The sequence below is a fragment of the Diplodia corticola genome, assembly GCF_001883845.1.
Source record: "Diplodia corticola strain CBS 112549 chromosome Unknown scaffold19, whole genome shotgun sequence".
Classification (NCBI taxonomy): Eukaryota; Fungi; Ascomycota; class Dothideomycetes; order Botryosphaeriales; family Botryosphaeriaceae; genus Diplodia; species Diplodia corticola.
Genome location: NW_017971498.1, coordinates 651993 through 678016, shown reverse-complemented (window position 1 = coordinate 678016; position 26024 = coordinate 651993). Strand labels below are relative to the sequence as shown.

The window sequence follows — 26024 nt, the reverse complement described above, 5'->3', positions numbered from 1 at the left end:
TTCGGCCCCCACCATATTCCTCCTATTGTGGGCCGCCGCCGACCGATCGCTCGCGAGATGAACGTTTTGCTTCGGCCCCAGTCACTCTTAGTCTTCTGCAACGTAGCAAGTGGTTCCGAGTGTGTTGGTTTCAAATCCAGAAAGTAGCTGTGGTCCCGCCATGATCGCACGTAGGCAGCGAGAGGGGTCTTACTTCGATCCTTAAGCAGCACCAAACCACCTTCACTGATTGTACAGGAGACTTCTGACTCCTCCTTGTTTTTCAGCCCCTCCCGTCGCACGTTGTCGATCCATGCAGACTGCAATCCTGGGCTGCACGCCATTACAGTTCCCGCCAACGGCCCGCTCGTCGTCCCGCAAACGGGCTATTCGAGGCATCGCTGAGTGGCACCTGTTGCGCAGGAGGACCTATCGGTCGAAGGGAGTTCGACTGGAATCCGGTAATGGCGTCCAAGCCGCTCCTGCCAAGGAGGCACGAGCTGCGGCGATCCGGGAACGCGAAACGGTGCGTACAGTCCTCTTCGCTGAACGAGCGAGGTGAACAGAGGCAAGCCGAACACATGTTCTTTCCCCCGTCGAAGGAGCGCAATCGCGACCAGCCAACAGTCTTTGTTGCCACCAATACCATCGTCTCGCATCGTCTCGCATCGTTCCAGCTTCTCCGGCCGGGGAATTCCCACTACACGTTGGTCCTCAGACCATCGACTCTAGCTTCGGATCTTGGAGACTGGCATTAGCTTTTCTCCGCCCGATACCTGAGCATTCGGGCGAAAATAACGGAAGTGGTGGAACTGCCATCACCTGGATAACGGGAGGACTGTTTACCGGCAAGTCTTCCGTAGTCATGGGGTACTTTGACCAAGGCTCCCCATATGCGTTACGCGGAGGTGTGAAAAGGGGCAAGAAGCGCATACACTCTTAACAAGTTTCGACTTTCGGACTCTGGACCACGCGTCCGCCGCGAGGGCAAATAAGGGGAGTAAACACCCACACAGTCAAAAAGAGGTGTTCTCCTCGCGACTGTAGCAACCCGAACCCCTATAGTCGGATCCTTCTTGCACTATCCAAACGATCCTAGGCAGCCGCTCGGTCGCTTTTTTTCGGCGACTGCAAAGCTTGCAGAACCCACTTGTGTACCAGCCGTTCTTTTGTTGGCTCGCCCTGATCTTGCCGTACGAACTCACCAGCCGGATTCTTTTCGATATACTCCTCGCGTTACCCCTACCGCCGTCACTCAGCCCAGGGTTCCTGGACCCCTCTCGTGCAGCAGATCCGCATACCGCTCCAAGCTCTGCCCGATGACCTCGACAACTGGCCACGTGGTGTTGCAGCGTTTGAACATGTGCGCGAACACCCTGACGACGGCGATGCTCAGCCGATACAGATCCATGCTGATTTGCGTCGAGTAGCGATCGTCCGGCGTCAGCTCGTCGCCTGTGTAGATGATCTCGTCCGCTTCGTCGAGTGACGTCTTGGCCTCTTGCACGATGCTATCGAGCCAGCGGATGACTTGGTGTTCGAGTTCTGTTGTTTGTTCTCAACGTCAGCGAGTGGGGCGAGTGCAGAGGAAAGAGGTGGATGGGGCAGGTTGCAGGGAGAAACATTCGCACCTGTGAGAGGCTCTGTGGAGCAGGTGCTGGAGAGCGTACAGAGCCACTTGCTCAGGAAAACGGCGCACTCAAAGCTACAAAGGGAGTGCTGGACGCCCCAGAAGAAGGCCTGGCACTTGGTCAGATAGTCAACACCCAGCTGGACGGGGATGTTGATCGCGTGGGCCGAGTGCAGCAGGGCTTGCAGCAAGCGCGGAGACCGCTGTGGCGGGGGCGCCTCGAAGGCTGCCGTAGCCACAACGTCCGGATCCCCGCTCTGTAGTCGCCGGCGGCGGCCCAGTTCGAAATGGAGCCTCACATGGGCGAGGCCCAGGAGGGCGGTTGAGGCAAACGACATTGATCCTTTCGAGTTCTTCAGGTCCAGGACGGATTCGGGGGCTTTCCGCCATCCGTGTCTCCAGCGATCGAGCGCTTCCTCGAAATCACTCACATCCTGGTCACGGAATGGCTTCTCCTCCGGGTCTACAGAGAGTTGGTGAGTGATGTACATACGCTGCAACAACGCTTGCACCAATATGAAATTTCCCATTGGAGACGTCACCAGAGCTGGCTCTGTCGTAGACTGCTTGGTGCTTCTCAGCAATGCCGCCAGAGCCTCCTTGAACGGGATTATCTTCGGCGCCTTCTCCCTTGCATTGAGCCACTCCGAAGGTCCACGAGCAGACCACTCTTCGCACGAAGTCGGTAAACGCAGGTCGATCTCATTGCTGAGGATCGCAGGGGGGAGATTGTATGCTAAGGTCTGGAGGTTAAGGAGGCCAAATGCACAGAGCTTCGTGCGTCGGTCGACTTCGATCCTTGACCATCCGAGCCAGTCGCCTCCGTCGTCCTGTGCCGACTCAGACAGCCCGTCTTCTCTGATGTATCTCGCAACCAGCCCCTGATACTCAAAAGACTCACGGACGAGCGCTTGATCTCTTTGCCATGTGGAGAAGGTTGCCAGGAGCAGAAGTGTCCGGACGATGTCCATGCGTCCAGACTGTGTTTGATGACTCGCTTGCCGATGGTTAGCTCCATTTTGGCTGCCGGGCGGTTCCGGGCATGGGTCCCTTCTGCGAATGCGCTCAAGCACGATGGACCTGGCAGCGTTGTAGAGCATCAAGGAGTTCCGCTTTTCGTATCTATATTGCGCACCAATGGCAAGGACGGCAAGGACCATATCGGGAGCCCTGGAGTGGGCTGCGACGTTGAAGGTGGGCACGTGGATGAATGAGTGGTGATTACTGAAGCCGTCGACGTAGCCAGCGATGCACCGGGCTAGCGAGAGTCTGGATGGTAGCGTGAAATTCCCTAGTACGTCGCCAAAGGGGGCTAGTGAAAGCTGAAACTGTCGCCTGTGCTCCTCGGTCACTTGCCACGGATGCAGCAACGGCTTCAGTTCATGGAAGTCATCTGCGCGGGGCGAGAGTCAGTCAAGAAGCAACGTGCGCCGGGAATGGGGTTGATCACCTTCGCCTATAGAAGCGTCGGGGATTCGACGTTGCTTGTCTCGCACCTTGTCCGCTGCTGGATGATCGCCAGGACCGATAGGCCCAGCCACTGCCGCTGACTCGTTGCCGTGCTGAGTACTCCAGAGGGGCTCGGAGATGATACCCAAGTCAAAATCGAGCCCCACGGTGTTCATGAACATGGAAAAGTCAAGCATGGTGCCGTCATATCCATGGAGCTGGGCGACGGGAAGGGGCGCCTGCAGAGCCAAAGCGGGTGGATTCAAATCAGAGGTGAATTGCGACGTTGCGACGCTCCATGGCCCGAGGGCAGCATGTGCGGATACGACTTCAGAGCCGACCGCTGCGAAGTCTGCCGTTGTTGTCGCCGACGCAGAGCGGTGGGGTCCGGACGTGGTTGGATGTGAGGCAGTCTCGGACGAGGAGCGACGCGGTCTGAGACGTGCATCCGCCGGGGACGAGGCGCCGTGGTAGATGCGCTCGTGGCGAGTGAGCAGATCACGTCGGCTGAACGAGCGTCCACAGTGGCAGGCATAGGGTTTCTCTTTGGTGTCTGCATCCAACCTCGGCTCAGACGCCGGGTCGCGGACGGGGGGAGGATGAGGGACGCACGGGTTCGAAGGTGACGTTGCAGGTGTTCGCTGCGAGCGAAAACGCGATTGCACACGGTGCAAGTTGGGCTCCGCCGACTGCCTCTCCCCGAGACGCGCTGCTCGCCGGGCATGATGCGCGTAGTTGTCGCGCCTGGAGACGTGGTCGTAGACGCGACTGGGATGACAGCGACGGCGCTGACAAAGCGAAGGAGCTAGGTAAGCGAGCCCGCCCATGGGACGCTCTACCCGGGGAAACCGCACGACTGGTACGAGATCGACCACTGCTGCGCATAAAAAAAACCCCCCCTCAAAGAACAGCATGGCCTTGAGAAGAGAACAACAGCAGTCCTCCTTAGTGCAGGGCTCACGCTAGTCTTCTCTGTCTCGTTTCAAAATTAACCAAATCATCTTAATGCCCGGCTCGCGTCGAAGGCAGCACGAATTTCCAGTATTATCTGGAAATATACCAATATAACACTTTGCGCCGTGACGACTTCTGTCCAAACACATCGCACACCAATCACTACGCCTCGGAAGCTACAGGTCCCGAGATAGCCGGCGGCGATAAGTTCCAGGCAGAAGACGCTACTCCGGCACCAGCATGTGCTTTGGATTTGCCCAATTCTATATACGCACTGAACCGTCCATAACCCTCGAACCTCTTTCGGTAAAAACCCCAGAGTCTACCGAGATAAGGTTCAAATGATTCATGTAGCTACCAGAGAAACATGGCACGCATGGCATACGGGACCCTGCGCAACGGTCCAACGGGCGGGAGCCGGTCGCTTCCGCTGCGAAAGTCTAGCCATGAGCTGCGATATTACAGGCTGGGCGGTGCAAGAAGTGTCAGAAAAATCCTCTCCGCATGGAGCAGAGTCATGCAAGACTGCGCCGCCAGGGCCTCGAACTGATCGGCATGAATACCAAGCTTCGAAAGCCGGTGGTATATCCGGGAGCGGCCGGAGAAAGCAGCGGCAGGGAACCACTTGGGCAGGACTGCACACGCCTGGCTCGAGATAAGACAGGTAGATCTGCAAAGTACCTATCAAGCCCACGCTGCGGCTGTGGACGCGTATGCTTGCTTTTGCAGATAAGCTTCATGGAGAGGGTCTTCCATGCAAGCGTAGGCGATTTTTGACTCGTGTCAGAAAGAAAGATGCCTCAGAATGATCGGATCCGGCAGGAGATGACTTCATCGAGACACTCCCCATTCCCATTCGAGCTCTGGCTCAGAGTTTCGTTATAGCGACGTAGGAAGCTTGAGTGCCACAGCTCCGATGTTGGCCGTGCTGCGAGATGTGGTCGGAAGGTGCAGGCATGCTTGAGCCGGACGAGCGTGCAATTCACACATGACAATCATCGCGCCCTCGTTGCGGCCAAGCAAGCTCTGGTCAAAGTCTCGATGTTTCCGTGGGGCTTGGGCACGAGGAAGATTAGCAGTTGCCGCTACCAACCGGCCAGATTGGAGAGTAGTAGTTGCGCGCTGAAACTCTACTACGCCTACTGCACTTTTTAAAATTCGCGGTGAGTTGACGTTTGCTCAGACCACCGGTTGGCCAGTAGATCAGATATTGCTCAGGCAGGTGATCAGCGTTGCATGGGGGTTTGACCACCAAACCCGCGCGGGATTTACTGTGTAGGATCGGACTTCGGGCCTACACGGCGGGCCGCCCAATCTTGCCTTTGCACTGGGGCATTTGGGTGGAAGCGAAGAAAGATCGACGGTCGTGTTGGGCAGTCATCACGACGTCGCGCAGGCGGATCCCTTCGGGTGACCAGCTCCGACAGACAGACACGCTGAATCCGAAGCCAGATGGACTGTTGAGCGCCCAAACTTTGACTGTGCTTTGAGATTGCCGAAGCAAGAGGCGGCAAGCGTTGGTAGCGGGCGTGGCGCGGGATGATACAATAGTGCAAGCAGTACAAAGGCCGTCGACAAGCGTGGCCATTGGAAACAGCGGTTTCGAAGCCGGCGGCGCCACGGAATGACGAGCATGAGCCAAACCCACGTCTAGACGCGTGGCTGGCAGGAGGCGTGCTGGTGCAGCGCACGGGATGTCAGACGGGGAGCGCCTCGGCAGCTGTCAATCCAGGGGAGCGGGACAGGGTCCCAAGGAAGCAAGAAGATCTGCTGGTGATGGCGTGGCGCTTGGCGGCGCCCAGGCGCTGATCGTGCTCACCGTCGCCAAGGCACGCGGACTTAGACGTCGCGTCGAAGCGACATTGCTGCCGGGGATCGTCAGTCTGTGGTGAATGATGAGAGCGACCGCGCAGCGCTGACAGGCTGTGCTGGCGGAGGGATGGGGGAGGCCGGCTGCCCTGACTCGGGCAGACCCACGTAAGCAAATTTGCGTCACTCCCAGGCAGCTGGCCGCGTGCAGCCCGCCGCGACGGGTCGCTGGGCACTGCATAGAGTGCAGACAGACCCAGCACGACGTCGCCTCTGCGCTGCACCCCTCGGCAGGATTTCCCCCGCAGCGCGTCGTGGCAGAGAGGGCAGCACGGCTGGGGGCGGCGCCGTTGCAGCGCCTCGGGTTCCTTGCATGATGCCTATGTACACCGCGCCAACCTTCTTTCTCTCGACGCTCTCGCGCCCTGCCGGCGGGAGCGCAGGGTGCTCCGCCCGGCACACGTCGTCGGCAAGAGGCAATCATCACTGGCGGGACGACGGCGAGTGGGCGCACTGGGCCCAACCCAGCAACGATCGGCTCGCCGTGCCCGATGTTCCGGCGGCGAGCTCCCACCATGGAGCTGTTGCGGGGACGTGAGGCCGCGGTGAGGGTGCTCGTGCCTCCTGTCAGATCTGGCCCAGCGCGGCACCGCAACCCTCTGCCGCCGCCAACTACTAGGCCGCACAAAGACTCGTTCCATGATCGCCGCCGCCGCGCCGGCTGCTGGCGAGGCCGAGTGCCGCGCGCGGACGTCGAGCGCGCGGCGTGCAGCGAGCAGCGCCATTGGGCAGCCAGCAGCAAGCAGGCGGCGGGCAGGCGGCTGGCAGGCGGCGGGCAGGCGGCGGGCAGGCGGCGGGCAGGCGCGGCCGAGGACCTGGAGAGCATCAAAACCGGCAGCCACAGACAGCACTGTTTCGCAAAATACCCAGGCGATCCGGCATACGGGCACTGGGTCAGCCAGTGCCAGGCTGGACTGCCTGTTTGGGGCGCAATGCCTGCTCGTCTCACAAATCTCCGCGCACGATCTCCTGCAGTGCCCCTGCGTCTTCTGACCTTGCCCGCGCCCTCTGCCTGGATGCCCCCCCAGAGCGCGGAAGCGGTTAGCTCTGCCCGGACGCCGGAGCCGTTGCCGTGCTGGTCGACTGCGTGCACATCCAGCCATTGCGCCGCCGGCGAACTCGGCTCAAGAGGGCCCATACACGCCGCCTGCCACATGCCACAGCCGAATGCCGCGCTCCACTCTGACCGTTCGTCCTGCGACACCTATTCCCGCAGAGGTCCTGCCTCCTGAAGCCTCCCTCTCACGCTAAGCCCGCTGGACGTCGGCTGCGCTAATCACCAAACATGGCCGGCCAGTCCCGGACCAGTCTGCTATTACATGGCATGCACACCCGCTTCTTCTCAGCCCTCACCCTGCATCAGTCCCCGGCCTTGGCGTGGTCGAGGTTAAGTGCTCCCTTGTCCCCTCCTCCGGATCTTCTGCACCCCCCCTCGCTCCGCTCGCTCCGCCCACCATGATGGAAGACAGAAGCCAGCAGGTGCTGGCCATCGGAACCACCTTTTTCATTCTCGCCTGGATTGTCGTCATGCTCCGGGTCTATGTCCGCGCCTACATGATCAAGTCGTGGGGCCCCGATGACTGGGTCATGATGCTCGCGCTGGCCTGCTTCACCGTCTACCTTGTCTCCCAGCTCGGAGGCGTCTACTACGGCTCGGGACGGTTAGATAAAAATCTAGATCCAGCGGATATGAGAAGAGCTCTACGAGTAAGCTCCCACCGCTGCACCTTGAAACGCCACACTCACTGACCAATGTGCAGTTCTGGTACATATGTGAACTGTTCTATGTCATAGCATCCTCGACACTCAAGGTGGCCATTGGTATCTTCCTGCTCCGTATCGCCGTCAACAAGTACCATATCTGGATCATATACTTCGTCAATGGCGCCTCAATCGTTTTCGGAACCGCCTACCTCTGCGTTGTTACCTTCCAGTGCAGTCCAATCCACACATTCTGGACCATCAAACCCAACAACGAGCACTGCCTGCCGCGGGACACGGTTGCAAACATCACTTACGCCGCGAGTGCTCTTGCCGCCATTGCCGATTGGACTTTCGGTACGGACCCATCACGTAGTCTCGATGCCTGCATGCAATGCTGACAGCTGGGGGACAGGCATTCTTCCGGGCTTCATTGTCTGGGATCTTCACATGAACACGAGGACGAAAGGAGTGGTCGTCGTCATTCTTGGCTTCGCAGCCATCGGCAGCACAGCGACGCTTGTCCGCATCCCCTATATCCATGGCCTCAAGGCCACTGAGAACTTCCTCTGTATGTGGCTGATGTACACACGTGCCCAAGGACATTGCACTGACTGTCTCACAGATGAGTCCACAGACGTGGCCATTTGGTCTACTATTGAGCCTGGCATTGGCATGACGGCTGCTTGTGTCGCCACGCTCCGCCCGCTCCTACAAAGGGTTCTCTCCAAGACGGGCCTTTCCACGCCGTCCCGCACGCATCCCAGCCGCTTTACGCCCAACTGGGCGGGCTCGGCAAACGCGCTCGGGTCCAAGAAGCAAACAGGATACATCCGCAGCCCAAGCTACTCTCACGGCATGGACACGCTCCGAGCGGACGGCACTGGCACCGGCACCAAGACCACCATCACTGTCGGCGACAAGGGCTGGCGCACGCAGAGCGACGGGTCTTCGGAAGAGCATATTTTTGCAGAGACCACAAGAAGCGGAGTCATGGGCATGAACATCAGCAAAAGCGTCGAGGTGACGCATGTCACCGAGTCATCGCCGCCCTCTCAGCACGGCAGGCGGCGGTCGGACGACAGCATGGTATAGGGTTTAGGTAATGGAAAAAAGGCGGCGGCGCATTATTCGCAAAAGTGGTGGTGGATATTCTAGGTTTGATCTGCGTGCAAAAGGATGCGCACGCACACAGCGTTTCAGGCGTCTCCGGCGGGCATCAGATACCTCTTGTCTTTCCTTTGTGCTGTTTTTTTGTTGTTTCTTCCCTTCACCCTTCAGCTTGCAAAAATGCGTAACGAGATGTACGTGCGCTCCCTGGCTTGCACTATTGCAAGCCACCACAGCCTATAGCTAATACCCCTGCGCTCCGGCGAGGGCAAATATACCACGAGATGCAGAGCGTCCAAGACTCACAGTTACCGCCAGTAGCGCACGTGCAAAGGGCTTCGGCGGGAGTGCGGTTGCATGTGCACAGTGCAGCGAATCCAGAGTGGGCAGTTGCAGCCCAGACGACGCGGAGCCGCTGCTGTCAAACCGGCAGCCACGCGCGTCGGTGGCCGCACCGTGGCACCAGGACCGGCCGGCGACCGCAGCAACGCCCCAAATTGCCGGCCGCAAGCATGCGTCACTCCATCGCCCATCCTCTGGAGACGGCCCAAGCTCTTCTCCCAGGCCGAAACGTGCTCCAATCTCTTGGCCGCCCCGGTTTACTAATCCTGCCCCTCATCTCGCCCAGCAACCAAGCAAAGCGAGAGCATGCGCGATATCAAGCTGCTACCCCTTCAAGCACCGAGTATATTGTTCCTGCGACGCGGCTCTCTCCATCGTATCGCAGAAGCGACGAAAGAGGGCGCGGAAATCGGACCCGCCGCGCGCCCAGGCCCTTCATGCCCTCACTCAACATCCGACTGCCGCGCGAAGGAAGGCGTTTGCTGTCAAACCCCATCTTCTCGATCCTTAGCGCGCTTCCACAACGGCTAATGGCTTACTCTCAGTCTCCGCCTTGCTCCTCGCGGCGCTGCGCGACCACATCAAGGCGAACGGACGTCCATTTTGAGCGCCGCTGCGAGTCAGCGTCGTGCGGTGTGCTCCTGCACCTGCAACACGCACACGGTACGCCTGATCTTCCCACCGGCCTTCAATCGTGCAGCAAGAGGGCAGCCGCCAAGGGAAATCATTTCTTGTTCTTCGCCGCTGCTCCACGATGTCTTGCCTCGTCTACACCCCCATTTTCGCCCAAGTCTGAGACGTCAACACCTCGCACGCAGTGAGGGGTAAAGGAACTGCAATCCACATCGTTCCCTGTCGCCTCACCGCTGAGCGCGCTGCTCTTCATCTACCACCCACGTCTCCCGCATGATGTGTGGCTTGCCAATGCGCTCTTTGCGGCGCAACTTGCACTCTGGCCCTCGACGATAGCGCTCCTTCATATGCGCCATCGTCCGCGCTGCCCCTTGCTCTCTTCCTCAACGGGCGCGGGATCAGCATAACGCCTTACCTTGAACGCCTCTGACGCTACGGAAATCAGGGTGAGCCCGGTGGATCGTCCGAACTTCGGCTTCGAAAGAAAGAAAAAAAAAGGGTCTTGGGGGCTGGGTTGCGAGTCATGATAGCGGGACGAATGGGGGCAGAGGGGCGGAGGGGTGGCACTCGAGACGCAGGGGAAGAGAGCGGGCGAGCGAGATGAACGGCTGAATGGGGGCAGCCGAGCCAGGAAACATACCACTGCGCTCGGGACGAACGACGGCGCCAGTAGGCCCTTTGCTTGTTCGCCCGCTGCGTGGCCGATGGGGAACAACCACGAGTACAATGGCGTATGGCGGATGACGAGGCCCCGCCGGTTCGCCCGGCGAGGTCAGAGGATGCCACCGTCTCCCTGGCAAAACGGAAGGATGAATATCCTTGTCTGCCTCGTGGCAGCCCACTCCTTCGCTTGCTCTGTCACTTTTCGTCGGGGTACCCCTTCCACTCCTCGTTGCCCGTCTCAGTTTGGGAGACCGGGGGGGAAAGGGAGCTTTTTTGGGTTTGATGAGATTTCGACCTCGCATATCGGCAGGATTCAGGGCGCCGGGGCCGTAGAGCGGCCCTCGCCAAGGCTCGGCGGCACGATCATAACTGCGCAAGTCGCCACGAGGGAAGAGGGGGGAAAAGTAGCAAATTGATGAAGGCAATCCTGGTTGTCGGGCTGGCGGAGAGGAGGGACGGCACGAGGAGCACTCTCGGCGATCGGCCGCACGCGAATACGGAGGGTCAGAGTGAGAGAGGGCTTTGACGAGAGCCCAAAGGGCTGGAGACTTTGCGATCTCCTCATCCTGTGAAACAGTGGGGACGAAGAGTCTTGGAAGTTTCCACACCAAGGCTCTAATTTTTCATGGCCCCCCTCTTCTGCTCAGCACCGGCGGCAGCCGGCGCATCTCGTCTTTCGACAGGACAGCAATCGACCGTTTTCTGCCTTCTTGGAGCCGGGCACACGCCGTCCGTTCAGCCGGCCGTCCGCCCGCCGCCAGCAGCTGTCAACTTCTGGACGGTGCGAGTCGCGACATTGTCGCACCACCGCAACACGGCTGTGGCGTTGGCTGCGACGTTACCTTGGAGCGAGGCTAACCGTTATGAACAAAGAAATGTCTCCTGACAACACAACATACGGTTGAGAAGTCGTATGTGCTCCCAACGGCGCTCACCGTGCATCACCAGATGTGTTTACTTGCCCGCTGCACCCGAGATGCGACTCCTAAATAAAGGAACAAGTGCCTGGATGTCGGCATCGTGGGCTGGCAAAACATGTGAATTCACGGATGACTTCCTTCTACTGCGCCGCAACTGGGCTTCCTTAGGCGGAGACCCACTTCCCGCTTCCCATTTTCCCGCAGGCCGCTTGGAAGAAAGCAGTTCCAAATGACCGTGCGATCTGCATCAGAATGTTCCGCTGCAGGTCATTGATCCGGTATACGGTGTGCACGTGGGATCTGCCTAATGCTTAAGTTTATGCCGTATCACGATAATCCGAACGAGGACGAGGCTAAGCATGTTAGACGCAAGCCGCGAGAAAGGACATTATTGGTGATGCATCAAATGTATGGTGCCTCATCATATCGATGACATCGCAAAACAAGATCACTGGTATCAAGCTCTAGCGTCAAAGCTTTCGGCTGATACCTATCTTCACAAGCCCTGTACAAGCTCACCATATTACCCAATACATAACCCTACAGGGAAAGAAGGGGGCCCCCACGGAACTCGGGATCTTCCAATCATCGCCATCCTTCATCAGCTCGACAATCGCTCAGGGATTCTCCTTGCGAATTTTCTTGTCTCTCGCCTGTCAGCCCTAGGCATCTCTGCCACAACCACGTCGCCGGCAAATTTCTCTAGCTCGCTCTCTTGCCCAAGCGGGTAATAACGACGCTAGTTTACTCCCACGCCTATCCCTATAATAGGTGACGTGTTTTTCTGGAGACACCAAGCCGGTGGCGCCCCGTCTCTACCTGCTGGAAAAGGTGTACCCACACTTTCCGCATCCTCCTTCTCTTTGCGGAAGGTGGAAAAGGGACGAAGGAACGAAAAGGGGCAGGTGGCAGCGTAGTGCCCTCGCTTCGGCCCGCTTCCCGTGCTGTGTGCGTGTCGGTCGTCTTCTGCCGGGTTCGAATGGGGGCGAGGGACTCAGGCGATGGTCCATTGGCTGTGGTGTGGTCAAGACCCGGACGGATTCTGCTACTCTTCACATGGTCGTCTGGTCCATTGGTATTGGGAGCTTTGCTGCTGTATCGCCTTCTTCTCGTCATTTTTGGTACCCGCTCGTGTGATTGACTTCTCTCTCTTTCTTGCGGTTCTACTCTTTCACTGCACGCCTTCTCTTGACGAGATCAATAGGAACGAAAGGCTCAGAAGACGGAGAAGGCTGCTACCCGGGAACAAGAAGAAGCACGCAGCTCAATCGTTATCCACGTCGGAAGACGGCAGTCTATCTTTGCTCACCTCGGAAATGGATTACTCGAGGAGGATCGTTTGGGATGTTGGATTGCAACTCTCCCAGGGCGCTAACAAGACTTCTCCGAGGCGAATGCGATACACGGCCAGTCCTGGACAACCTATGACCAGTACATACCGAAGCTGGTGGTGGGTGCAGAGGATCATGTTCGGTATCTGCAGGCATCACAAACGGACGGGCTTCGACAAGGTGGGTTTCCCGATGTGTGTTTTGGCAGCTATGCCTCCATTTTCAGCCCTGAGGGCTAGTCAGTAACTAGAGAAGGGCTGGAACCGTCCAGTGACGTATGCTTCTGAAAGGCCATATCGCCTTCCATTCCCCCATCTCTTCTCTATCGTCGTGTACTTCCATTTGCCTCATTCTCTCTCCCTCTGTCTTTCAGAGGATTCAGTGCTGCTTCACTCTCCCTAGGTGCATTGGCGTTGCAAGATCCTGTATCATCACTTGTTGCCAAAACCCGCCGCCTCGGACCCCCGAGGGTAGATGCGTATCCAGCTTGCCACAGATCTGAGTCGATTCTAGGACCTGAGATAACCAGGCTCTGATGCCCTGCATGACCAGCTTGACACGACAACGTCGTTGTCGAGTCGCCTGCACCTCTCTCATGGTCTGCCAAACGTTAATACTGCCAAAACGCAGCATCGGGCTCCTTTTCCGGAAAATGCTAATGGTGTCCTTCGAGACCCTGGCAGAGCTTCCGAATGATAGCTACGAAAACGCTGTAGACGACGGATTCCCGGTTCAACCGTCTGTAGTTGTTTGTTTCTCGAGATATGACGCACATAGCTTGGAGGGGGGCTGATGAGGCTCGTGATGGGCGGGGCCTTGCTGATGCATGAGACGGTCCTCCACACAAGTTTGGTCGGAACTTTCCTTTTTGTTTTCTAGAAATACAAACATGTTTAGTTACCATTCCGAAACCAAGAAAGCACGTGTCGAAAGCATTTGGTCTTGGAATGTCCGTCCGCGGCCAATCCACGGATAACAACATCCAACCCGCTGGTCTGCGTCTGGTGGCAACGACGTCACCTCCACCCCCCCGCAAAGAACTTAGCAGTGCGGCCTGAGAAGAGCCTTGGGGGTTGCGGCTGACGTAGTTGCAAGACCCCGCCACTAGCGAAGGAAGTCGGATGCGAAATGATCAAAAGCGGCGTGTCTCGACATCTGTCGTAAGCCTGTATACAAGGACGATGGATCTGAGCAGTCGCTGAAGACTTACCAGATGGATTCAAGCAGCAGCTTGCGAGGCAGAGCAATCGAGGACTGGCCGTGTAGGAGAGTACGTTCAAAATGCACTCACTCTTCTCAAGCGCTCGGCCTTGATTGATCGTGGCCAATTAGAGATGTGCCCAGATCAGCCACCATCGCCCGCGGCCCACATGAAGAGCAACTTCACCAAGAGACATGGAGCAACACAAAGCTCGGGTCTTGAAGCTCATCGCCATCAGGCGTAGCAATCAAAAAATATGATATCTGCATGTCAACAGACATAAAACAATCCACCAACGCCCGGCTAACCCCTCCAGTACTGTATCTCAGCACGCTCGCATCCCCCAAACGCCAATATACCCCTCCAAAAAAAAAAAAGAAAAACAGATTACAATCACACCATTCACAGGTCGTATACGAACAGGGAGTGAAGCAGCTGGAGCCGCCAGTAAAAGAATAGTGGGTAAAACGAAAAGAATAAGCAGCGCCTCTGCCCTCAGATCTCGCCTGCCTTCACTGAAGCCGCGCAGCCCAGACTGCACGCCCTCCTCAAGAATGGCAGGAAAGCATCGTCTCCAGAGCAGAACAAGGAGTCGGGCACATAGTGCCAGTACTCGATCCATTCGGCTCGCGGAATGATGTATTTCTTGTTGCAGACGGAGCACTGCTGGCCACCGTTCTGCTGGGCTTTGATCGCGTCATCGAGTGCGCGGAGGACGGGGTCGGGGGTATCGTGAGGGAGAAGGTCGCGCAGGAGGTCGGCGTTAGGAACGGCGCGGGAAGCGGAGCGAAGCGATAGCTCCAAGAGAGAGGGGACACGGGAAGACGATGCCGGAATGTCGTCGGCGGGCGTGTGCCCGACAAAGGGGACGGGGAAAGAAGTGACGTGGTAGGAGGTGGACGATGGCTTTTGAGGCGAGCCGGACTGGAGACGACCGTCGAATTCCATTCGGGCCACCGAAGTCGAGGCGAGAAAGACAGGCTCCTGCTTCCACGCTGGAGGCTTGAATGGCACTTGCGACAACGAGTCTCCATCCGCGGTCTGCGATGAGGCTGCCTCCTCTCGCATCTTCTGGAGTAGAGACTCGTGAAGTCTCAGTGACCAGGCCAACTGCTCCTTCTCATCGCCATTCTCGCACTCATCATCTTCAAACAATGCCTTCATCTCGTCCACTGCCTGCTGCATCTTGACCGGATCGGCAGGGATATCGAATCCCCGGTAAGCGCGAAGCCCCTTCACAAACGGATTGGGTGAGATGCTCAGCCGGGTCAAATTGCCGTTCGGCGGGACGAGCCGCAAGAGCTCCCACGGCAACCAGCGCAGCCTGTTGCCGGCCAGATTGAGCTCCTTTAGGTTTTTGAGATTAGAAATAGCTGGGGACAAGTCGGTCAGCTTGTTGATACGCAGGCTGAGAACCCCGAGGTTCTCCAGCTCCCAGATGGCAGCCGGCAAGCTACGCAGCTGGTTGCTCGACAGATAGAGCTGCAGTGACGGCGTGAACGGCTCGTAAGCCTCTTCGGACGGAACCTCGGGGCCGATCTTCGGGTGCCTGATGAGATGGGCCAGTGGCTCAAGAAGGTCATCCGACATGGAGCGCAATTGCAGAGCACTGTCGCAGTTAGCAGCCGGTAGACCCACGTCACGGCCGCCGTAACTCACGATAGATCGACCCTCTCGTTCCCCTCTTCAACGCACTCGTGCACCTTTGCATGAGCGACGGCATGCTCAGTCGACCGCGGCTCCGGCACGTGCACTCGGCGCGCGACAGGGAGCGGATTCTCGTCAGGCTCGCTGGGCGCGCAGGGGCGCGGGACCTGGCCAAAGAGGGATGGGCCAGTGCTGGCGGCGGCCAGCCGCTCAATCAGCGAGTCATCCGACGAGTCGCTGGGCAGCCAGACGCCACTGTCTTGGTTCCTGGAAAAGTCGGCCTTGGCTGGCGTCGTCCGTTCGGACTTCGGCTGGTGGCCGTGTGCGAACCATGGGCCGGCGTACTGCCTCTTCTTGCGGGCGGGGCTGTTGTAGTTTTCGACGTCCTCGGGCGCATCGTCGCTGGAGAAGACAAAGGGGTCGCTGGACGGGTGGTGGGACAAGGCATTGGCGTGGTGGTGCTCGTGCAGCGACTGCGAGCGGGCACGCTTCTTGCGCGAGGTTGACGCAGTTGGCAGCAGCGGCGGGGAGCTCGGGGGCTCGAGGCCCGGAAGCGGCGGGGTCGAGTCGCGCGACATGGCGGCAGCGCAGGGCAGCGCAGGGCAATGTTGTGCAGCGACGGCGAGGCGGAAAGGAGGAGAGCAGGCGTCGGGCGGCCGGGGCTGTCGCGTGAGGCGGCGGCGGCAGCAAAAGCAACGGGGGAGGCTGGCGACGCGTCGCGCAGCGATACCGGGAGCACAGGAGGACGCGGTCGCGGAGCGCAGTCACGCACGAAGGGGCGGGCCGAAGCCCTGGTGGCACGCGCGGGCGATCGCAGGCGCAGATCGCGATAGGCGATGGCAGTGGCGGAATGGAGTTGCGGACTCGCGAGGGCGGGGAAGGCGTTGTTGTTGCACGCGTCCGTGGCGTTTCGGGTCCCTGGGCGGGCGGTTGCCCCTAAACCGTAGCGTCATCGCTGCCGACACCCGCGCACCCGCGCCAGGCCCGAGCCGCGCATGGAGCGAGCGCTGTCTCTCATCTGGCTGCGACCTGCAGCGGTCAGGCACGCCGGTGCACGTGGGCGGCGGTGTCGAGTCTCTGGATGTCTCTGGCTGTGGCTGCGGCTGATGAGGTGTGTCGAGAACGCGGTGCACGCGGCCCAATCATGCTTGCCGCCGACTCACCTGCTCTTCTTGGGAGGCGCCTGCTGCTTCCGGCCCAGACCGTTGTGCCCCGGCGCAGCGCCTGCTGATGCAGATCCACCCCGTCCGCTAGCCACGCCGTCCAACCGCCTCTCTATACATGCCCTGATTCAACTCCCGGCCCAGCCCGCCCTGCTGATTGGACCCCCGGCCCATTGCACCGCCCGTGTTTGCCTCCTGCTGGCCTCAGGGACCATGTGTGAGCTGGCCGGGTGCTGCGGGGCCGCCCTGACCTGAAGCCATGAAACCACGAGCCCATTCCTGCTTGCTGTCCCGGCATTTAAAGCCTCGCCGTTGCCCGCCCTGCAGGATGCATAATCGAGTAATTCGCCTCTCCTTCGTCCAAGCAGCCCTCTCTCGCCTAGCTATTAACCATGGGTCAAGGTATGTCGTGCTGTCGTCCCGCCTCTGCTGGCGGCTTCGTCCAACACTGACTCGTCGCCAGGCGGAACCATCGACCTAATCAATGGCACTCCACACCCGTGGACCCTCAGCAGCCAGAGCTCGTATCAAATGAAGGCGTGGTCCTTCCCCTCGACCGTTGCATCTGGTATGCATCCCCAGTCATGTGCCCTCGCTTCTTACTCATGTTGCACAGGTGCCTCCATCCCTGTATATGTCGAATGGGACCAGGACCCTGGAAAGGACCAGAGGGATGACGGCGGTGAAGCCGTGTATGCCATGGCTGGAAGCTCAGCCACTTTCCAGGTCCAAGCTAGAAACACCGACGGTTTCAACCTCGAGGTTTACCTTGAGGCTGTTGAGACCGAGAACAACCCCGTGGGGAGCACCATCAGCCTTGGCTGGAACCACAACAACGCTGTCAACCTGGTCTTGGGCGGCGACGATGGGGCCTTTACCTCGAACAACCCGTCTGTCGACTGGATGCACCAGAACCTGGCAACTCTTGGCGACCGCAAGCTGCGCCAGATCTGTATGCCGGGCTCGCATGATGCCGGCATGAGCGAGTTCAACGCACACACTGGCTTGGTCAGGGACACAAATACTCTGACCCAGAAGTTCAGCATCGCCGACCAACTGGCCGCCGGTTCCCGCTGGTTCGACATCCGTCCTGTCATCAGCTCCGGGAAATTCTATGCCGGTCACTACTCCGACACGAAGATCGTTGGCTGGCAGGGAGCAAACGGGCAATCGTTGAGCGACATGATCGACAACATCAACTCCTTCACCGCCAAGTATGATGAATTGATCATTCTAGACATCTCGCACACGATCGACACGGACAACGATTACGCAGACCTGTCTCAGGATCAATGGAACACTCTCTTTACCCAGCTCCAAACCATCAACCATCGCTTCAACACAACCGGGGTCTCGACTTCAGAGGACTTGTCACAGCGGACGCTCAACCAGTTCATCGGCAGCGACCCATGTGTCCTGATTGTTGCCGAGCTTCCCAGCGGCATCACCCTTGGAAACTACTTTGCCCAGGGAATAGTCGCAAGCTCGCCCAACTTTCCATTCTACAACGAATATTCAAATACGGATGAGTTGGACACCATGGCTTCAGATCAGCTCTCAAAACTCTCCAGCAAACGCACGAAGCCTGATGACGGTTTCTTTTTGCTGTCTTGGACATTAACGGAAGACGTCGTCGATACCATCTGGGGCAGCATTCCCATTCCAGGAGACTTGAACTCGATCCTGGAGCTTGCTGGTAAAGCATATCAGCCGCTTTTCGAGCATTTTGATAATTTCACCTCCCAAAGCTACCCCAACGTCCTGTACATGGATCTCTTTGGAACCTTTGATCAGGATGCATCGGCCCCGTCCACTGAAATCGCGGCCTTGGCACTCGCAGTCAACGGCATTGCGGGTCGCACTTAATGATTTATGGTAATGTCTTTTACGCATATTGTGTTTTAGCGAGAGTCTACTATAATGTCTGGACTTGTCTCTGTTCTCTCCCAGCCTCTTGTATATACCCCAACCTATGCTCGAATACCGTTCGGGCAGTCTTGAACGTTATCAATTTATCGATCATCCGTTGACCCTAGATTCGACGACACTGAAATTTTCCACTAATTGGGAGGAGCACTTGACCTCTGTCATGCCAAGTTCCAGGACGTTGCGTACACGTCGAATTGGTGTTCACCGTGTTGGTACTGCTTTAACAATACTGGCCAGGTCTGCCGCAGCCATCTCTTCATCAGCTTCATGTACGTCAGCTCGGTCACAAATACCGTTGGCGCAGCTTCAGGTGTTCATCTGTCTTGCATTTTTCACTCTTGACCGTTTGCTACGAGAACCCTACCACCGTCCACGCACAGACAGCGCCCATCGACATACGCCTACAAAACACGTCAGCTACAGTCCAAAGTCTGATTTCTGAGACAGAATCACTCACTCCAGCCTGACTGCATAGATACAGCACCGTTCCCGCAATATCCTCCAGCCTCCCCGCCCTCCGCGCAGGGACCTTGTCAAACAAATTGGCAAACATGTTTCCCTCGGCGCCCACGGGATTCATGTTACTGGGCACGACTGAAAAACGCACACACGTCCAAATCAGCACAGTACCGCCCCCCATTCACCCGATCGACCACGCGCGCGGCCTCAAAGCAAACGCGAAAGAAAAGAAAAGAAAAGGAAGAAGACGTACAACCCGGATTGATGGCGTTCACCCGCACATAGAAGCGCGCAAACTTGGCCGCCAGCAACGCCACCAGATGGTCGGTCGCGGCCTTGCTCGTCGCATAGCTCGTCAGGTCGACGTTGGTGCAGTTGTGCATGCTCGCGCACGAGCTCGTCACGACGACGCTGCCGCACCCCAGCTCCCTGCCCTTGACGGCAGTCGTCCCCAGTCCTGTCCCTGATCCTGTCCCCCCTCCCCCGGCCGGCTCGTCGATCGCCACCATCCTCTCGGCCGCCGCGGCCAGCAGATGCACCAGCGCGACGCTGAGGAAGTAGTGCGCCGTCGTGTTGACGGCGAAGCTGTCGGCCCAGTCGCCCGCCCGGTGCGACCACATGCTCGCCTGCAGGTCGGCCAGGTCGGCCGCGGCGACGCCGCCGTCGTTGGTGCACGGCGTGGGCGCGTCGCGCCGGATGCCGGCGTTGGAGATGAGCATGTCGAGGTGCGGGAGGCGCAGGGTGGTGGTGAGGTGGGCGGCGAGGGAGGCGATGGCGGGTTTGGTGGAGAGGTCGGTCGGGAAGCTGTAGGGAGAAGAGAAGAGAGAGGGGTTAGGTCGGGGGTTTTTTTTATTTGTTTATTTATTTTAATGGGTGGTGGTGGTGTTTGACCCTTCTGCTGTTCCGCCGCTGGGGGAGCCGAGGTCGTTGAGCTCGTGGACGGCGGCGTCGATGGGGTCGGTGGGGAGGGCGGTGATGATGACGCGGGCGCCGTTGGTGACGAGACCCTGTGGTGGTGGTGGACGAGGAGAGGTTAGCCAACTAGTCTCTTCCTGTGTGGGCGTGCGGTTGAAGCACATGTGCGGACGCGAATGTGAGGTGTGAGGTTGGGAGTTGCCAAACTCTATCCAGACATGGGATTCGACTGCCTACTTGAGTAGTTGAAATACGTCCAGTCTCTGGTAAGAGGTTTGGAAGGGCTGTTATTTTAATTATTGCGGCTTGGGTCTTTTCGCCGCATCTTTTATTTCTTCTCAGGGTGAAGAGAAGGGCTTCGATCTCAGAGTGTGAAGTGAGAGGGGGGAAAAAAAAAAAAGAAAGGCGTCAAACTGATGCTTGTACGTACCTTCGCAATCATCAGCCCAATCCCACTGCTCCCGCCGGTGACGAGAGCAATGCGACCCTTGACGTCAAACAGATTCCCAATTGCCGCAGCCATTTCCGACTGAGAAGCGAGTTGCAAACGAAGTGGAAGGTTCGAATGGAGGCATCTTGGGCTCGCAAGACATTCACGGCACGTACCCCGCGCCCCGCGTCGCAGCACCCGCGGTCCTTGTCGGACGCGCCGACAGAGAGTGGGCGGGCGGAAGCGGCCACGACTTTCGCATTTTGGTCTCGTCTTTCACTGTACTACTACCTGCCTGCCTGCCTACCTACCTGAGGACCGAGCAAAACCCGACGGGTCGCCAGCAAAGAATCTAAAAAAAAAAAAAGCGAAACGGAACATGCGGCATGAGGCGGGTCGCTCTATGGTTGCGCACGCGCCGCCGCACCTAATTGCTGGTCGGCCGGCCGGTGTTTGATCGACTGAAAGCTTATCGCTTTGTCTCACCTCTAATTCAGGAAGCTATCTGGGCCTTATTTCCGAACTTTTAGTTCGGGGGCAGTTCGTATTTTTTTTTTCTTTTTTTTGAGAGCGTTCGTGCGGCGGCACGGGTACGTCGGCAACGCAGAGCATATTTTGGAGAGGGGGCTGAAAGGTTTGTTTGCATGATGGGGGGCTGACGCGATGGAAATTTCGTTGGTGGTTTGGGTTGATGCGTTTTTATTTGTTTTTCTTGTAGGCTTTGGGTGTGATGCAACAGTTTTCCAGTGGTCTTATCACCGCGTTGTCGCGTGGTTGTGTGGAGGGTGTGGGGTGTTTGGTCATGGCGGTTAGAAAAGGGGCAGTGGATGGCGTGCAGCTTGCATTCGAGAAGACTGCTCGGAAATGATGCTTCATGATTCGGTTTCACATCTGAAGTGCTTTGTGACAGTGGTTGTGTATGCGCTGCAAGCAGCAATGCGCTCTTGTTTGATTAAAAACATGACAAAATCAGATATTTACAGAGAATGATGGCCAAGAAAACTCCAAGTCGCTTTTAGTGGGATTTCGCCCACTGCAGGCCGATCCAAGGCAATATGGTCCCACGAGCGAGGCGTTTAGCAAGAGAGGCCAGAGCCGCTGGGAATGTTCGAGCAGGTCTTCTTCTTGGTGCCGCCAGTGATGGACACTCCGCTCGATTTCCAATTCGAGCACGAGCCCTTGCCGCAGAGAATGTACTCGTTGATGCCGCTGGACTTGACCGTGCCCTTGATGTTCTTCATGGTAACGTCGGTGATGGGGACACCGGTGGTGGGGGTGCCGGTGGGGGACCCGTTCTCGTAGTCCTGCTGGATAACGAGACCGTACTTCTCGATGTTCTCGAGGGTGATGTCGTTGTAGGTGACGTCTGTAGAGGGGTTGTCAGCGCTGGTCTGCTCCACAGGCTGGGAACGTGGCAGGAATGCTTACCAGACACGGAGCCAGTGGCGCCGTACACGGTCTTGATGCGAACACCGTTCTGGGAGTTCTTAATGGTCGAGTTTTCGACAGTAACACCCTTGACGGTATTGTCCTTGCGGCCACCAACAGAGCCAATAGAGATGCCGTGCCCCCCGGAGCAGGTGCCGCCAGTAAACTTGATGTTAGTGCCGGAGTTGATGGCAAGACAGTCATCCTGGTTCTGGATGTTGGCGTTGCTGATAGTAATGTCGGAGGAGCTGCCAACGTCGAAAGCATCCGTGTTGTGGCCACCGTCGGTCTTATCACCATCGGTGTTGTCAATCTTGATGCTGTCGAGGGTGAGGCCCTCAGAGCTATTAACGGAGAAGCCCTGGACGGGGGTATTCTTCACGTTTAGGCCTTTAATGACGGACTTGCCCTTAAGCGAGTGGGCGTAGAAGAACTTAGGCTTAGTCTTGCCACCGTTGGTGCCCTTGCCGTCCCACCACTTAGCACCGTTGCCGTCAATAACATGACCAGAAGCACCGGTAACAGTAATATCGGTGCCGGAGACGGAAATAAGGGGACCCTTCCACTCCTTATAGCCGAAGGAGGTGGTTCCTTCGAAGACGACCTGGGTGCCTGACTTAAGCTTGGTCATGTCAAGAGTCTCGCCAGCAGGAACGCTGATGTTCTTCAGGGTGATGGTGCTGCAGGAACTCTTGCCCTTGATGGCGGAGGCAGCATCGGTGAAGGTGCAGCTGGAACGCTCGGCAAGCTCGGTGGGAGCAGCGGCAGCGAAGGCGGCGCCGGCGCCGAGAAGGAGGGTGGAAGGCTTGACCATTTTGTTCAACGAGTGTGGGTTGCAAAGAGCGAATGCTATGAAGAGAAGGAGAGAATGGGTGGTCGGGATGATGGATGGAAAACAGCACTCTGGGCCGTCAGGATGGACTTAAATAGCAGAAGTGGTGGTCTACAGGCTGCTGCCGACCTCGTACTGTGATACAGAAGGCCATGAGGGCTAAGATTGCTAAGACCAGATGGGCGCAGCATTGGCAGCAGCTTCTCTCTAAGCTTGACTGCTGTGGAAGTGCCGACGGAAGGCGCCGCATGGCGGGAGAGGCGCACGTCCGGCCAGTGGTGAGGTGGGGCTGGCGCTCGGGTGGCGGAAGCCGTGACATGAAGTCCACGCATGAAGACCGGCACAGCAGTTCCGCAGGGGACGGAACTCGGCAGCCATTAAGCTCATGAGCGACGGAAGCTTGGCCTGGCGATGCACCTTGGCACGTGAGGCCTCATGGCGAGCAAATTCAGAGCAGCGGGCGAGGGGCGGCGCATCTGCTGCAAGGGCAGTTAGAGGGCGGTGTCGAGATAGCGATAGCTGGAAAGATGCGGGCGGGGCGGAGCGGTGGTGATGGTGGTGATGGTGGTGGTTTGGTTGTGGGCGTTTCAATCCCGCAGGCCAGCCGAAACACCCAAACGAAATCACCCAGGGCGACAACCCCACTGCGGAGCCTCCCGTATCGCAGAGTGCGCCATCGGTCCTTCTCAAGGGGCCATTTGGTGTTGGTCGAAATCCGGACGTAACTGCTGCAGCCTTAGATCCATCCTCTGATAACTAGATTGCACCTTTACTTTGGGGCAAATATGCACAATGGGGGCGTTGCTACGGGGGCATAATTCATCTATTTGTTTATTTAGTAACGGTGCATAAATCCGACCCGGCCGGCACGTTTCTCTTCTCTTCTTAGGAGACATGGTCATGTCCGTCATCACCTAGATGGGCAGCGATTCGAGGGAGCGACCGGCTGAACCAAGCAATTCGTCATGTCGCACGTATATGCCTTGGTGACGCAGTAGACTGTTGCGTCGCTTGCCATCTTCTCGAGTTTGCGTATGTATGGTATATATTTGTTGAGGGTGGGCTTCTAAACATCGAACTCAGCAATTGGCACTTTGGCGTATGTGAAATCTCTTCAATTTCTCACCGTCAGAGCTCCATTCTAACAACAAAATCAGGGAGTGGTTAACGCGCTGGCCTGCTACTTTCCGCACGAAAGAAGTTGTTAGCCAGTTCCTTCGGGAGCGTGAGTTCGAATCTCACAGGTGTCGCATAAAACCGAACAATCATCTTTTTTTGCTCTTCTGCGGTATGCGGGCCTGTAAGGGTCCACCTGTTTTGCTCGTGGGCCCGCGTGGCATGATGTCATGGATCGTCGTGGTCGTACCGCCAGTCGTACCGCCAGTCGTACCGCCAGTTGAACAGCCATTTTGTTCTCTTTGCTCAAGCTCCCCGCACTCAAGGACGCATGACTTGCTCGGCCCTGCACCGACCAGTCTGACTCGTGTCTCTCTCTACTGTGTATGACTCTGAGCACTCGTTTTCGGGCCAGGTATCCCACAGGCTCTCTAAGTGGCACAAAGCCAATTAATCTCACTGCCCGAATTGCTGATCAGACTACTCCTCCTCGCTCACGCCCGACAAACGGCTCGTTTCCTCAGACATTCAGAAGGGCCAAACCACAAGCGGTAGCTTAGCCATGCTTGCTTGCTTGTGCATCGCCCTTCGACAGCCCCGCGACTCGGATTGATTGCAGGCTCAGGTACCCGCGGGACGACATGGTCATCCGTTCTGCTCCGGCACACTGTGCACAGACTGGATCACCCTCTACCAAACCTTAAACTGACTCCCTCGATGGCATCTGACTAAAACACCATCAGGAACCCGGTGCAAAATCACCGAGCAATCTTGGGAACAAACCCACAGCAGCCCCTTGCCTTTTCATTTCCCGTCATCCGCACTCATCCGCCACCACGTACAATGCGCTTCTTATAAAAGGCCTGCGCACCAATTGCGGCTGCAACACCTTCGCTGCATCCTTCACACACTGGCTTCTCCAGAGTCCAGGACTCATACATTCCTTTGCAACTCGTCTTTCACAACCCCGACCCAAGATGCTCTTGAAATACGTCTTTGCCGCAGCCGTGGGCCTGCTGGCATCTGGTGAAGCAGCAACTCTTCCGCCAAACTCGGAGGCCCGCCTTGCAGCTCGCCAACGTAAGCCTCCTCCAACATGCCTCGTCCGCCTCGAGCGAGCGATATTGATGTCTCTCAGTCTGCAACGGCACCATCGCCCTTGACACCTCGACCCAACAATACGTCATCCAGTCTGGCGACACCCTGACGACCATTGCGGGCCAGTTCAACCGCGGCGCCTGCGATATTTTCCAGGCCAACAACCTTACCAACCCGAACCTCATCATCACTGGCGACACGCTTGTCATCCCCCCGCAGACTTGCTTCCCGGATAACACGACCTGCCTGGGGCCGCAGACGACACCGACGGCGACTTGCATCCCGGGCGGGCCGGGCTTCTACATCGTGCAGAGCGGCGACTCGCTGTCGGCGCTGTCCGCCCTCTTCAACATCACCCTCGACTCCATCATCCAGGCCAACTCCCAGAACATCCCCAACCCGGACTTGATTGAAATTGGCCAGGTCGTCAATATCCCCGTATGCCCCGGCACACAGTGCAACATCAGCCCATACACCATCCAGCCGGGCGACGTGTTCGTGGACCTCGCCGAGAAGTACTTGACGTCCGCAGGCCAGATCTTGGCCCTCAACCCGGGCGTCGCTGTGGACTCCTTGCAGCCTGGCCAAGTCATCACTCTGCCGAGTTATTGTGCATCCATCCCCGGCCTTTCGAGCGCTGAAGAGGAGAATGCAGGTGGAAACTGGACGGCACCGGCGTATTAATTGAAGAGAAGTGTTTCATGAAGGTAGCTTGCTCGGCGTTGACCAGGGCTCGTTGTACATACTTAGCCCTTGCGGCGGGGCTGAAAGAAATTTAGACTTTCCTTCTAGAAAAGTATTTCAGAGACATCTTCTTCGTTTTATCCGTCCCGTGAACTAGAAGCACCGTCAAGCACCGGCAAGCACCAGCCATCACAGACGGCGAACTTGGCGCGACCAGCAGAAGACAGGCACGACAGGGGCCAGTTGCCAAGACGGGTTAGACCCACCAGCTCAAGCCCGTTTCTTACCCCAGCTTTCCCTCTCCCACTTTTGATCAACGGCGACTGAGTGGTCGCAGCCCGCCAAGCCTGCGTTATCTCGGGCCTCTTCCTCAATGGTAAACACAACCCCCTGCAACCATACACGCCTCTGCAACGCTGCGGGAGTCGATAACGTATGTACAACCCTCGTTTCCATAGCGTACCACCCCGCCAATTACTACCAAGTGGTACGCTATGGAAACGAGCGTGGTACGTTATCGACCCCCAACGCTTCTTGCCTC

The 26024-nt window shown here is 57.7% G+C and overlaps 7 protein-coding genes across 7 annotated transcripts; 3 read left to right on the top strand and 4 right to left on the bottom strand.

Annotated features, from left to right (window-relative positions):
* Positions 1-1234: 1234 nt before the first annotated feature.
* BKCO1_19000219 (c2h2 transcription factor) lies at positions 1235-3255 on the bottom strand (the record flags this gene model as incomplete). The annotated part of the gene is made up of 3 exons (XM_020272015.1): positions 1235-1524; positions 1611-3002; positions 3060-3255. 3 exons carry the CDS (start codon positions 3253-3255, stop codon positions 1235-1237), a joined length of 1878 nt encoding a protein of 625 aa, XP_020131298.1.
* Positions 3256-7336: 4081 nt separating this feature from the next.
* On the top strand, positions 7337-8677 carry BKCO1_19000218 (uncharacterized protein; the record flags this gene model as incomplete). The annotated part of the gene is made up of 4 exons (XM_020272014.1): positions 7337-7588; positions 7642-7939; positions 7998-8153; positions 8208-8677. 4 exons carry the CDS (start codon positions 7337-7339, stop codon positions 8675-8677), a joined length of 1176 nt encoding a protein of 391 aa, XP_020131299.1.
* Positions 8678-14277: 5600 nt separating this feature from the next.
* BKCO1_19000217 (leucine rich repeat domain protein) lies at positions 14278-16007 on the bottom strand (the record flags this gene model as incomplete). The annotated part of the gene is made up of 2 exons (XM_020272013.1): positions 14278-15391; positions 15442-16007. The coding sequence occupies 2 exons, from the start codon at positions 16005-16007 to the stop codon at positions 14278-14280; spliced, it is 1680 nt and encodes a 559-aa protein (XP_020131300.1).
* Positions 16008-16984: 977 nt separating this feature from the next.
* Positions 16985-18458, top strand: BKCO1_19000216 (plc-like phosphodiesterase; the record flags this gene model as incomplete). Its single annotated transcript, XM_020272012.1, has 3 exons — positions 16985-16994; positions 17056-17160; positions 17209-18458. 3 exons carry the CDS (start codon positions 16985-16987, stop codon positions 18456-18458), a joined length of 1365 nt encoding a protein of 454 aa, XP_020131301.1.
* Positions 18459-18853: 395 nt separating this feature from the next.
* BKCO1_19000215 (nad-binding oxidoreductase with nad-binding rossmann-fold domain) lies at positions 18854-20059 on the bottom strand (the record flags this gene model as incomplete). Its single annotated transcript, XM_020272011.1, has 4 exons — positions 18854-18922; positions 18979-19115; positions 19234-19784; positions 19872-20059. 4 exons carry the CDS (start codon positions 20057-20059, stop codon positions 18854-18856), a joined length of 945 nt encoding a protein of 314 aa, XP_020131302.1.
* Positions 20060-21401: 1342 nt separating this feature from the next.
* Positions 21402-22567, bottom strand: BKCO1_19000214 (glycoside hydrolase family 28 protein; the record flags this gene model as incomplete). Its single annotated transcript, XM_020272010.1, has 2 exons — positions 21402-21691; positions 21754-22567. The coding sequence occupies 2 exons, from the start codon at positions 22565-22567 to the stop codon at positions 21402-21404; spliced, it is 1104 nt and encodes a 367-aa protein (XP_020131303.1).
* Positions 22568-24678: 2111 nt separating this feature from the next.
* On the top strand, positions 24679-25483 carry BKCO1_19000213 (carbohydrate-binding module family 50 protein; the record flags this gene model as incomplete). The annotated part of the gene is made up of 2 exons (XM_020272009.1): positions 24679-24781; positions 24840-25483. 2 exons carry the CDS (start codon positions 24679-24681, stop codon positions 25481-25483), a joined length of 747 nt encoding a protein of 248 aa, XP_020131304.1.
* Between the last annotated feature and the right edge of the window lie 541 nt (positions 25484-26024).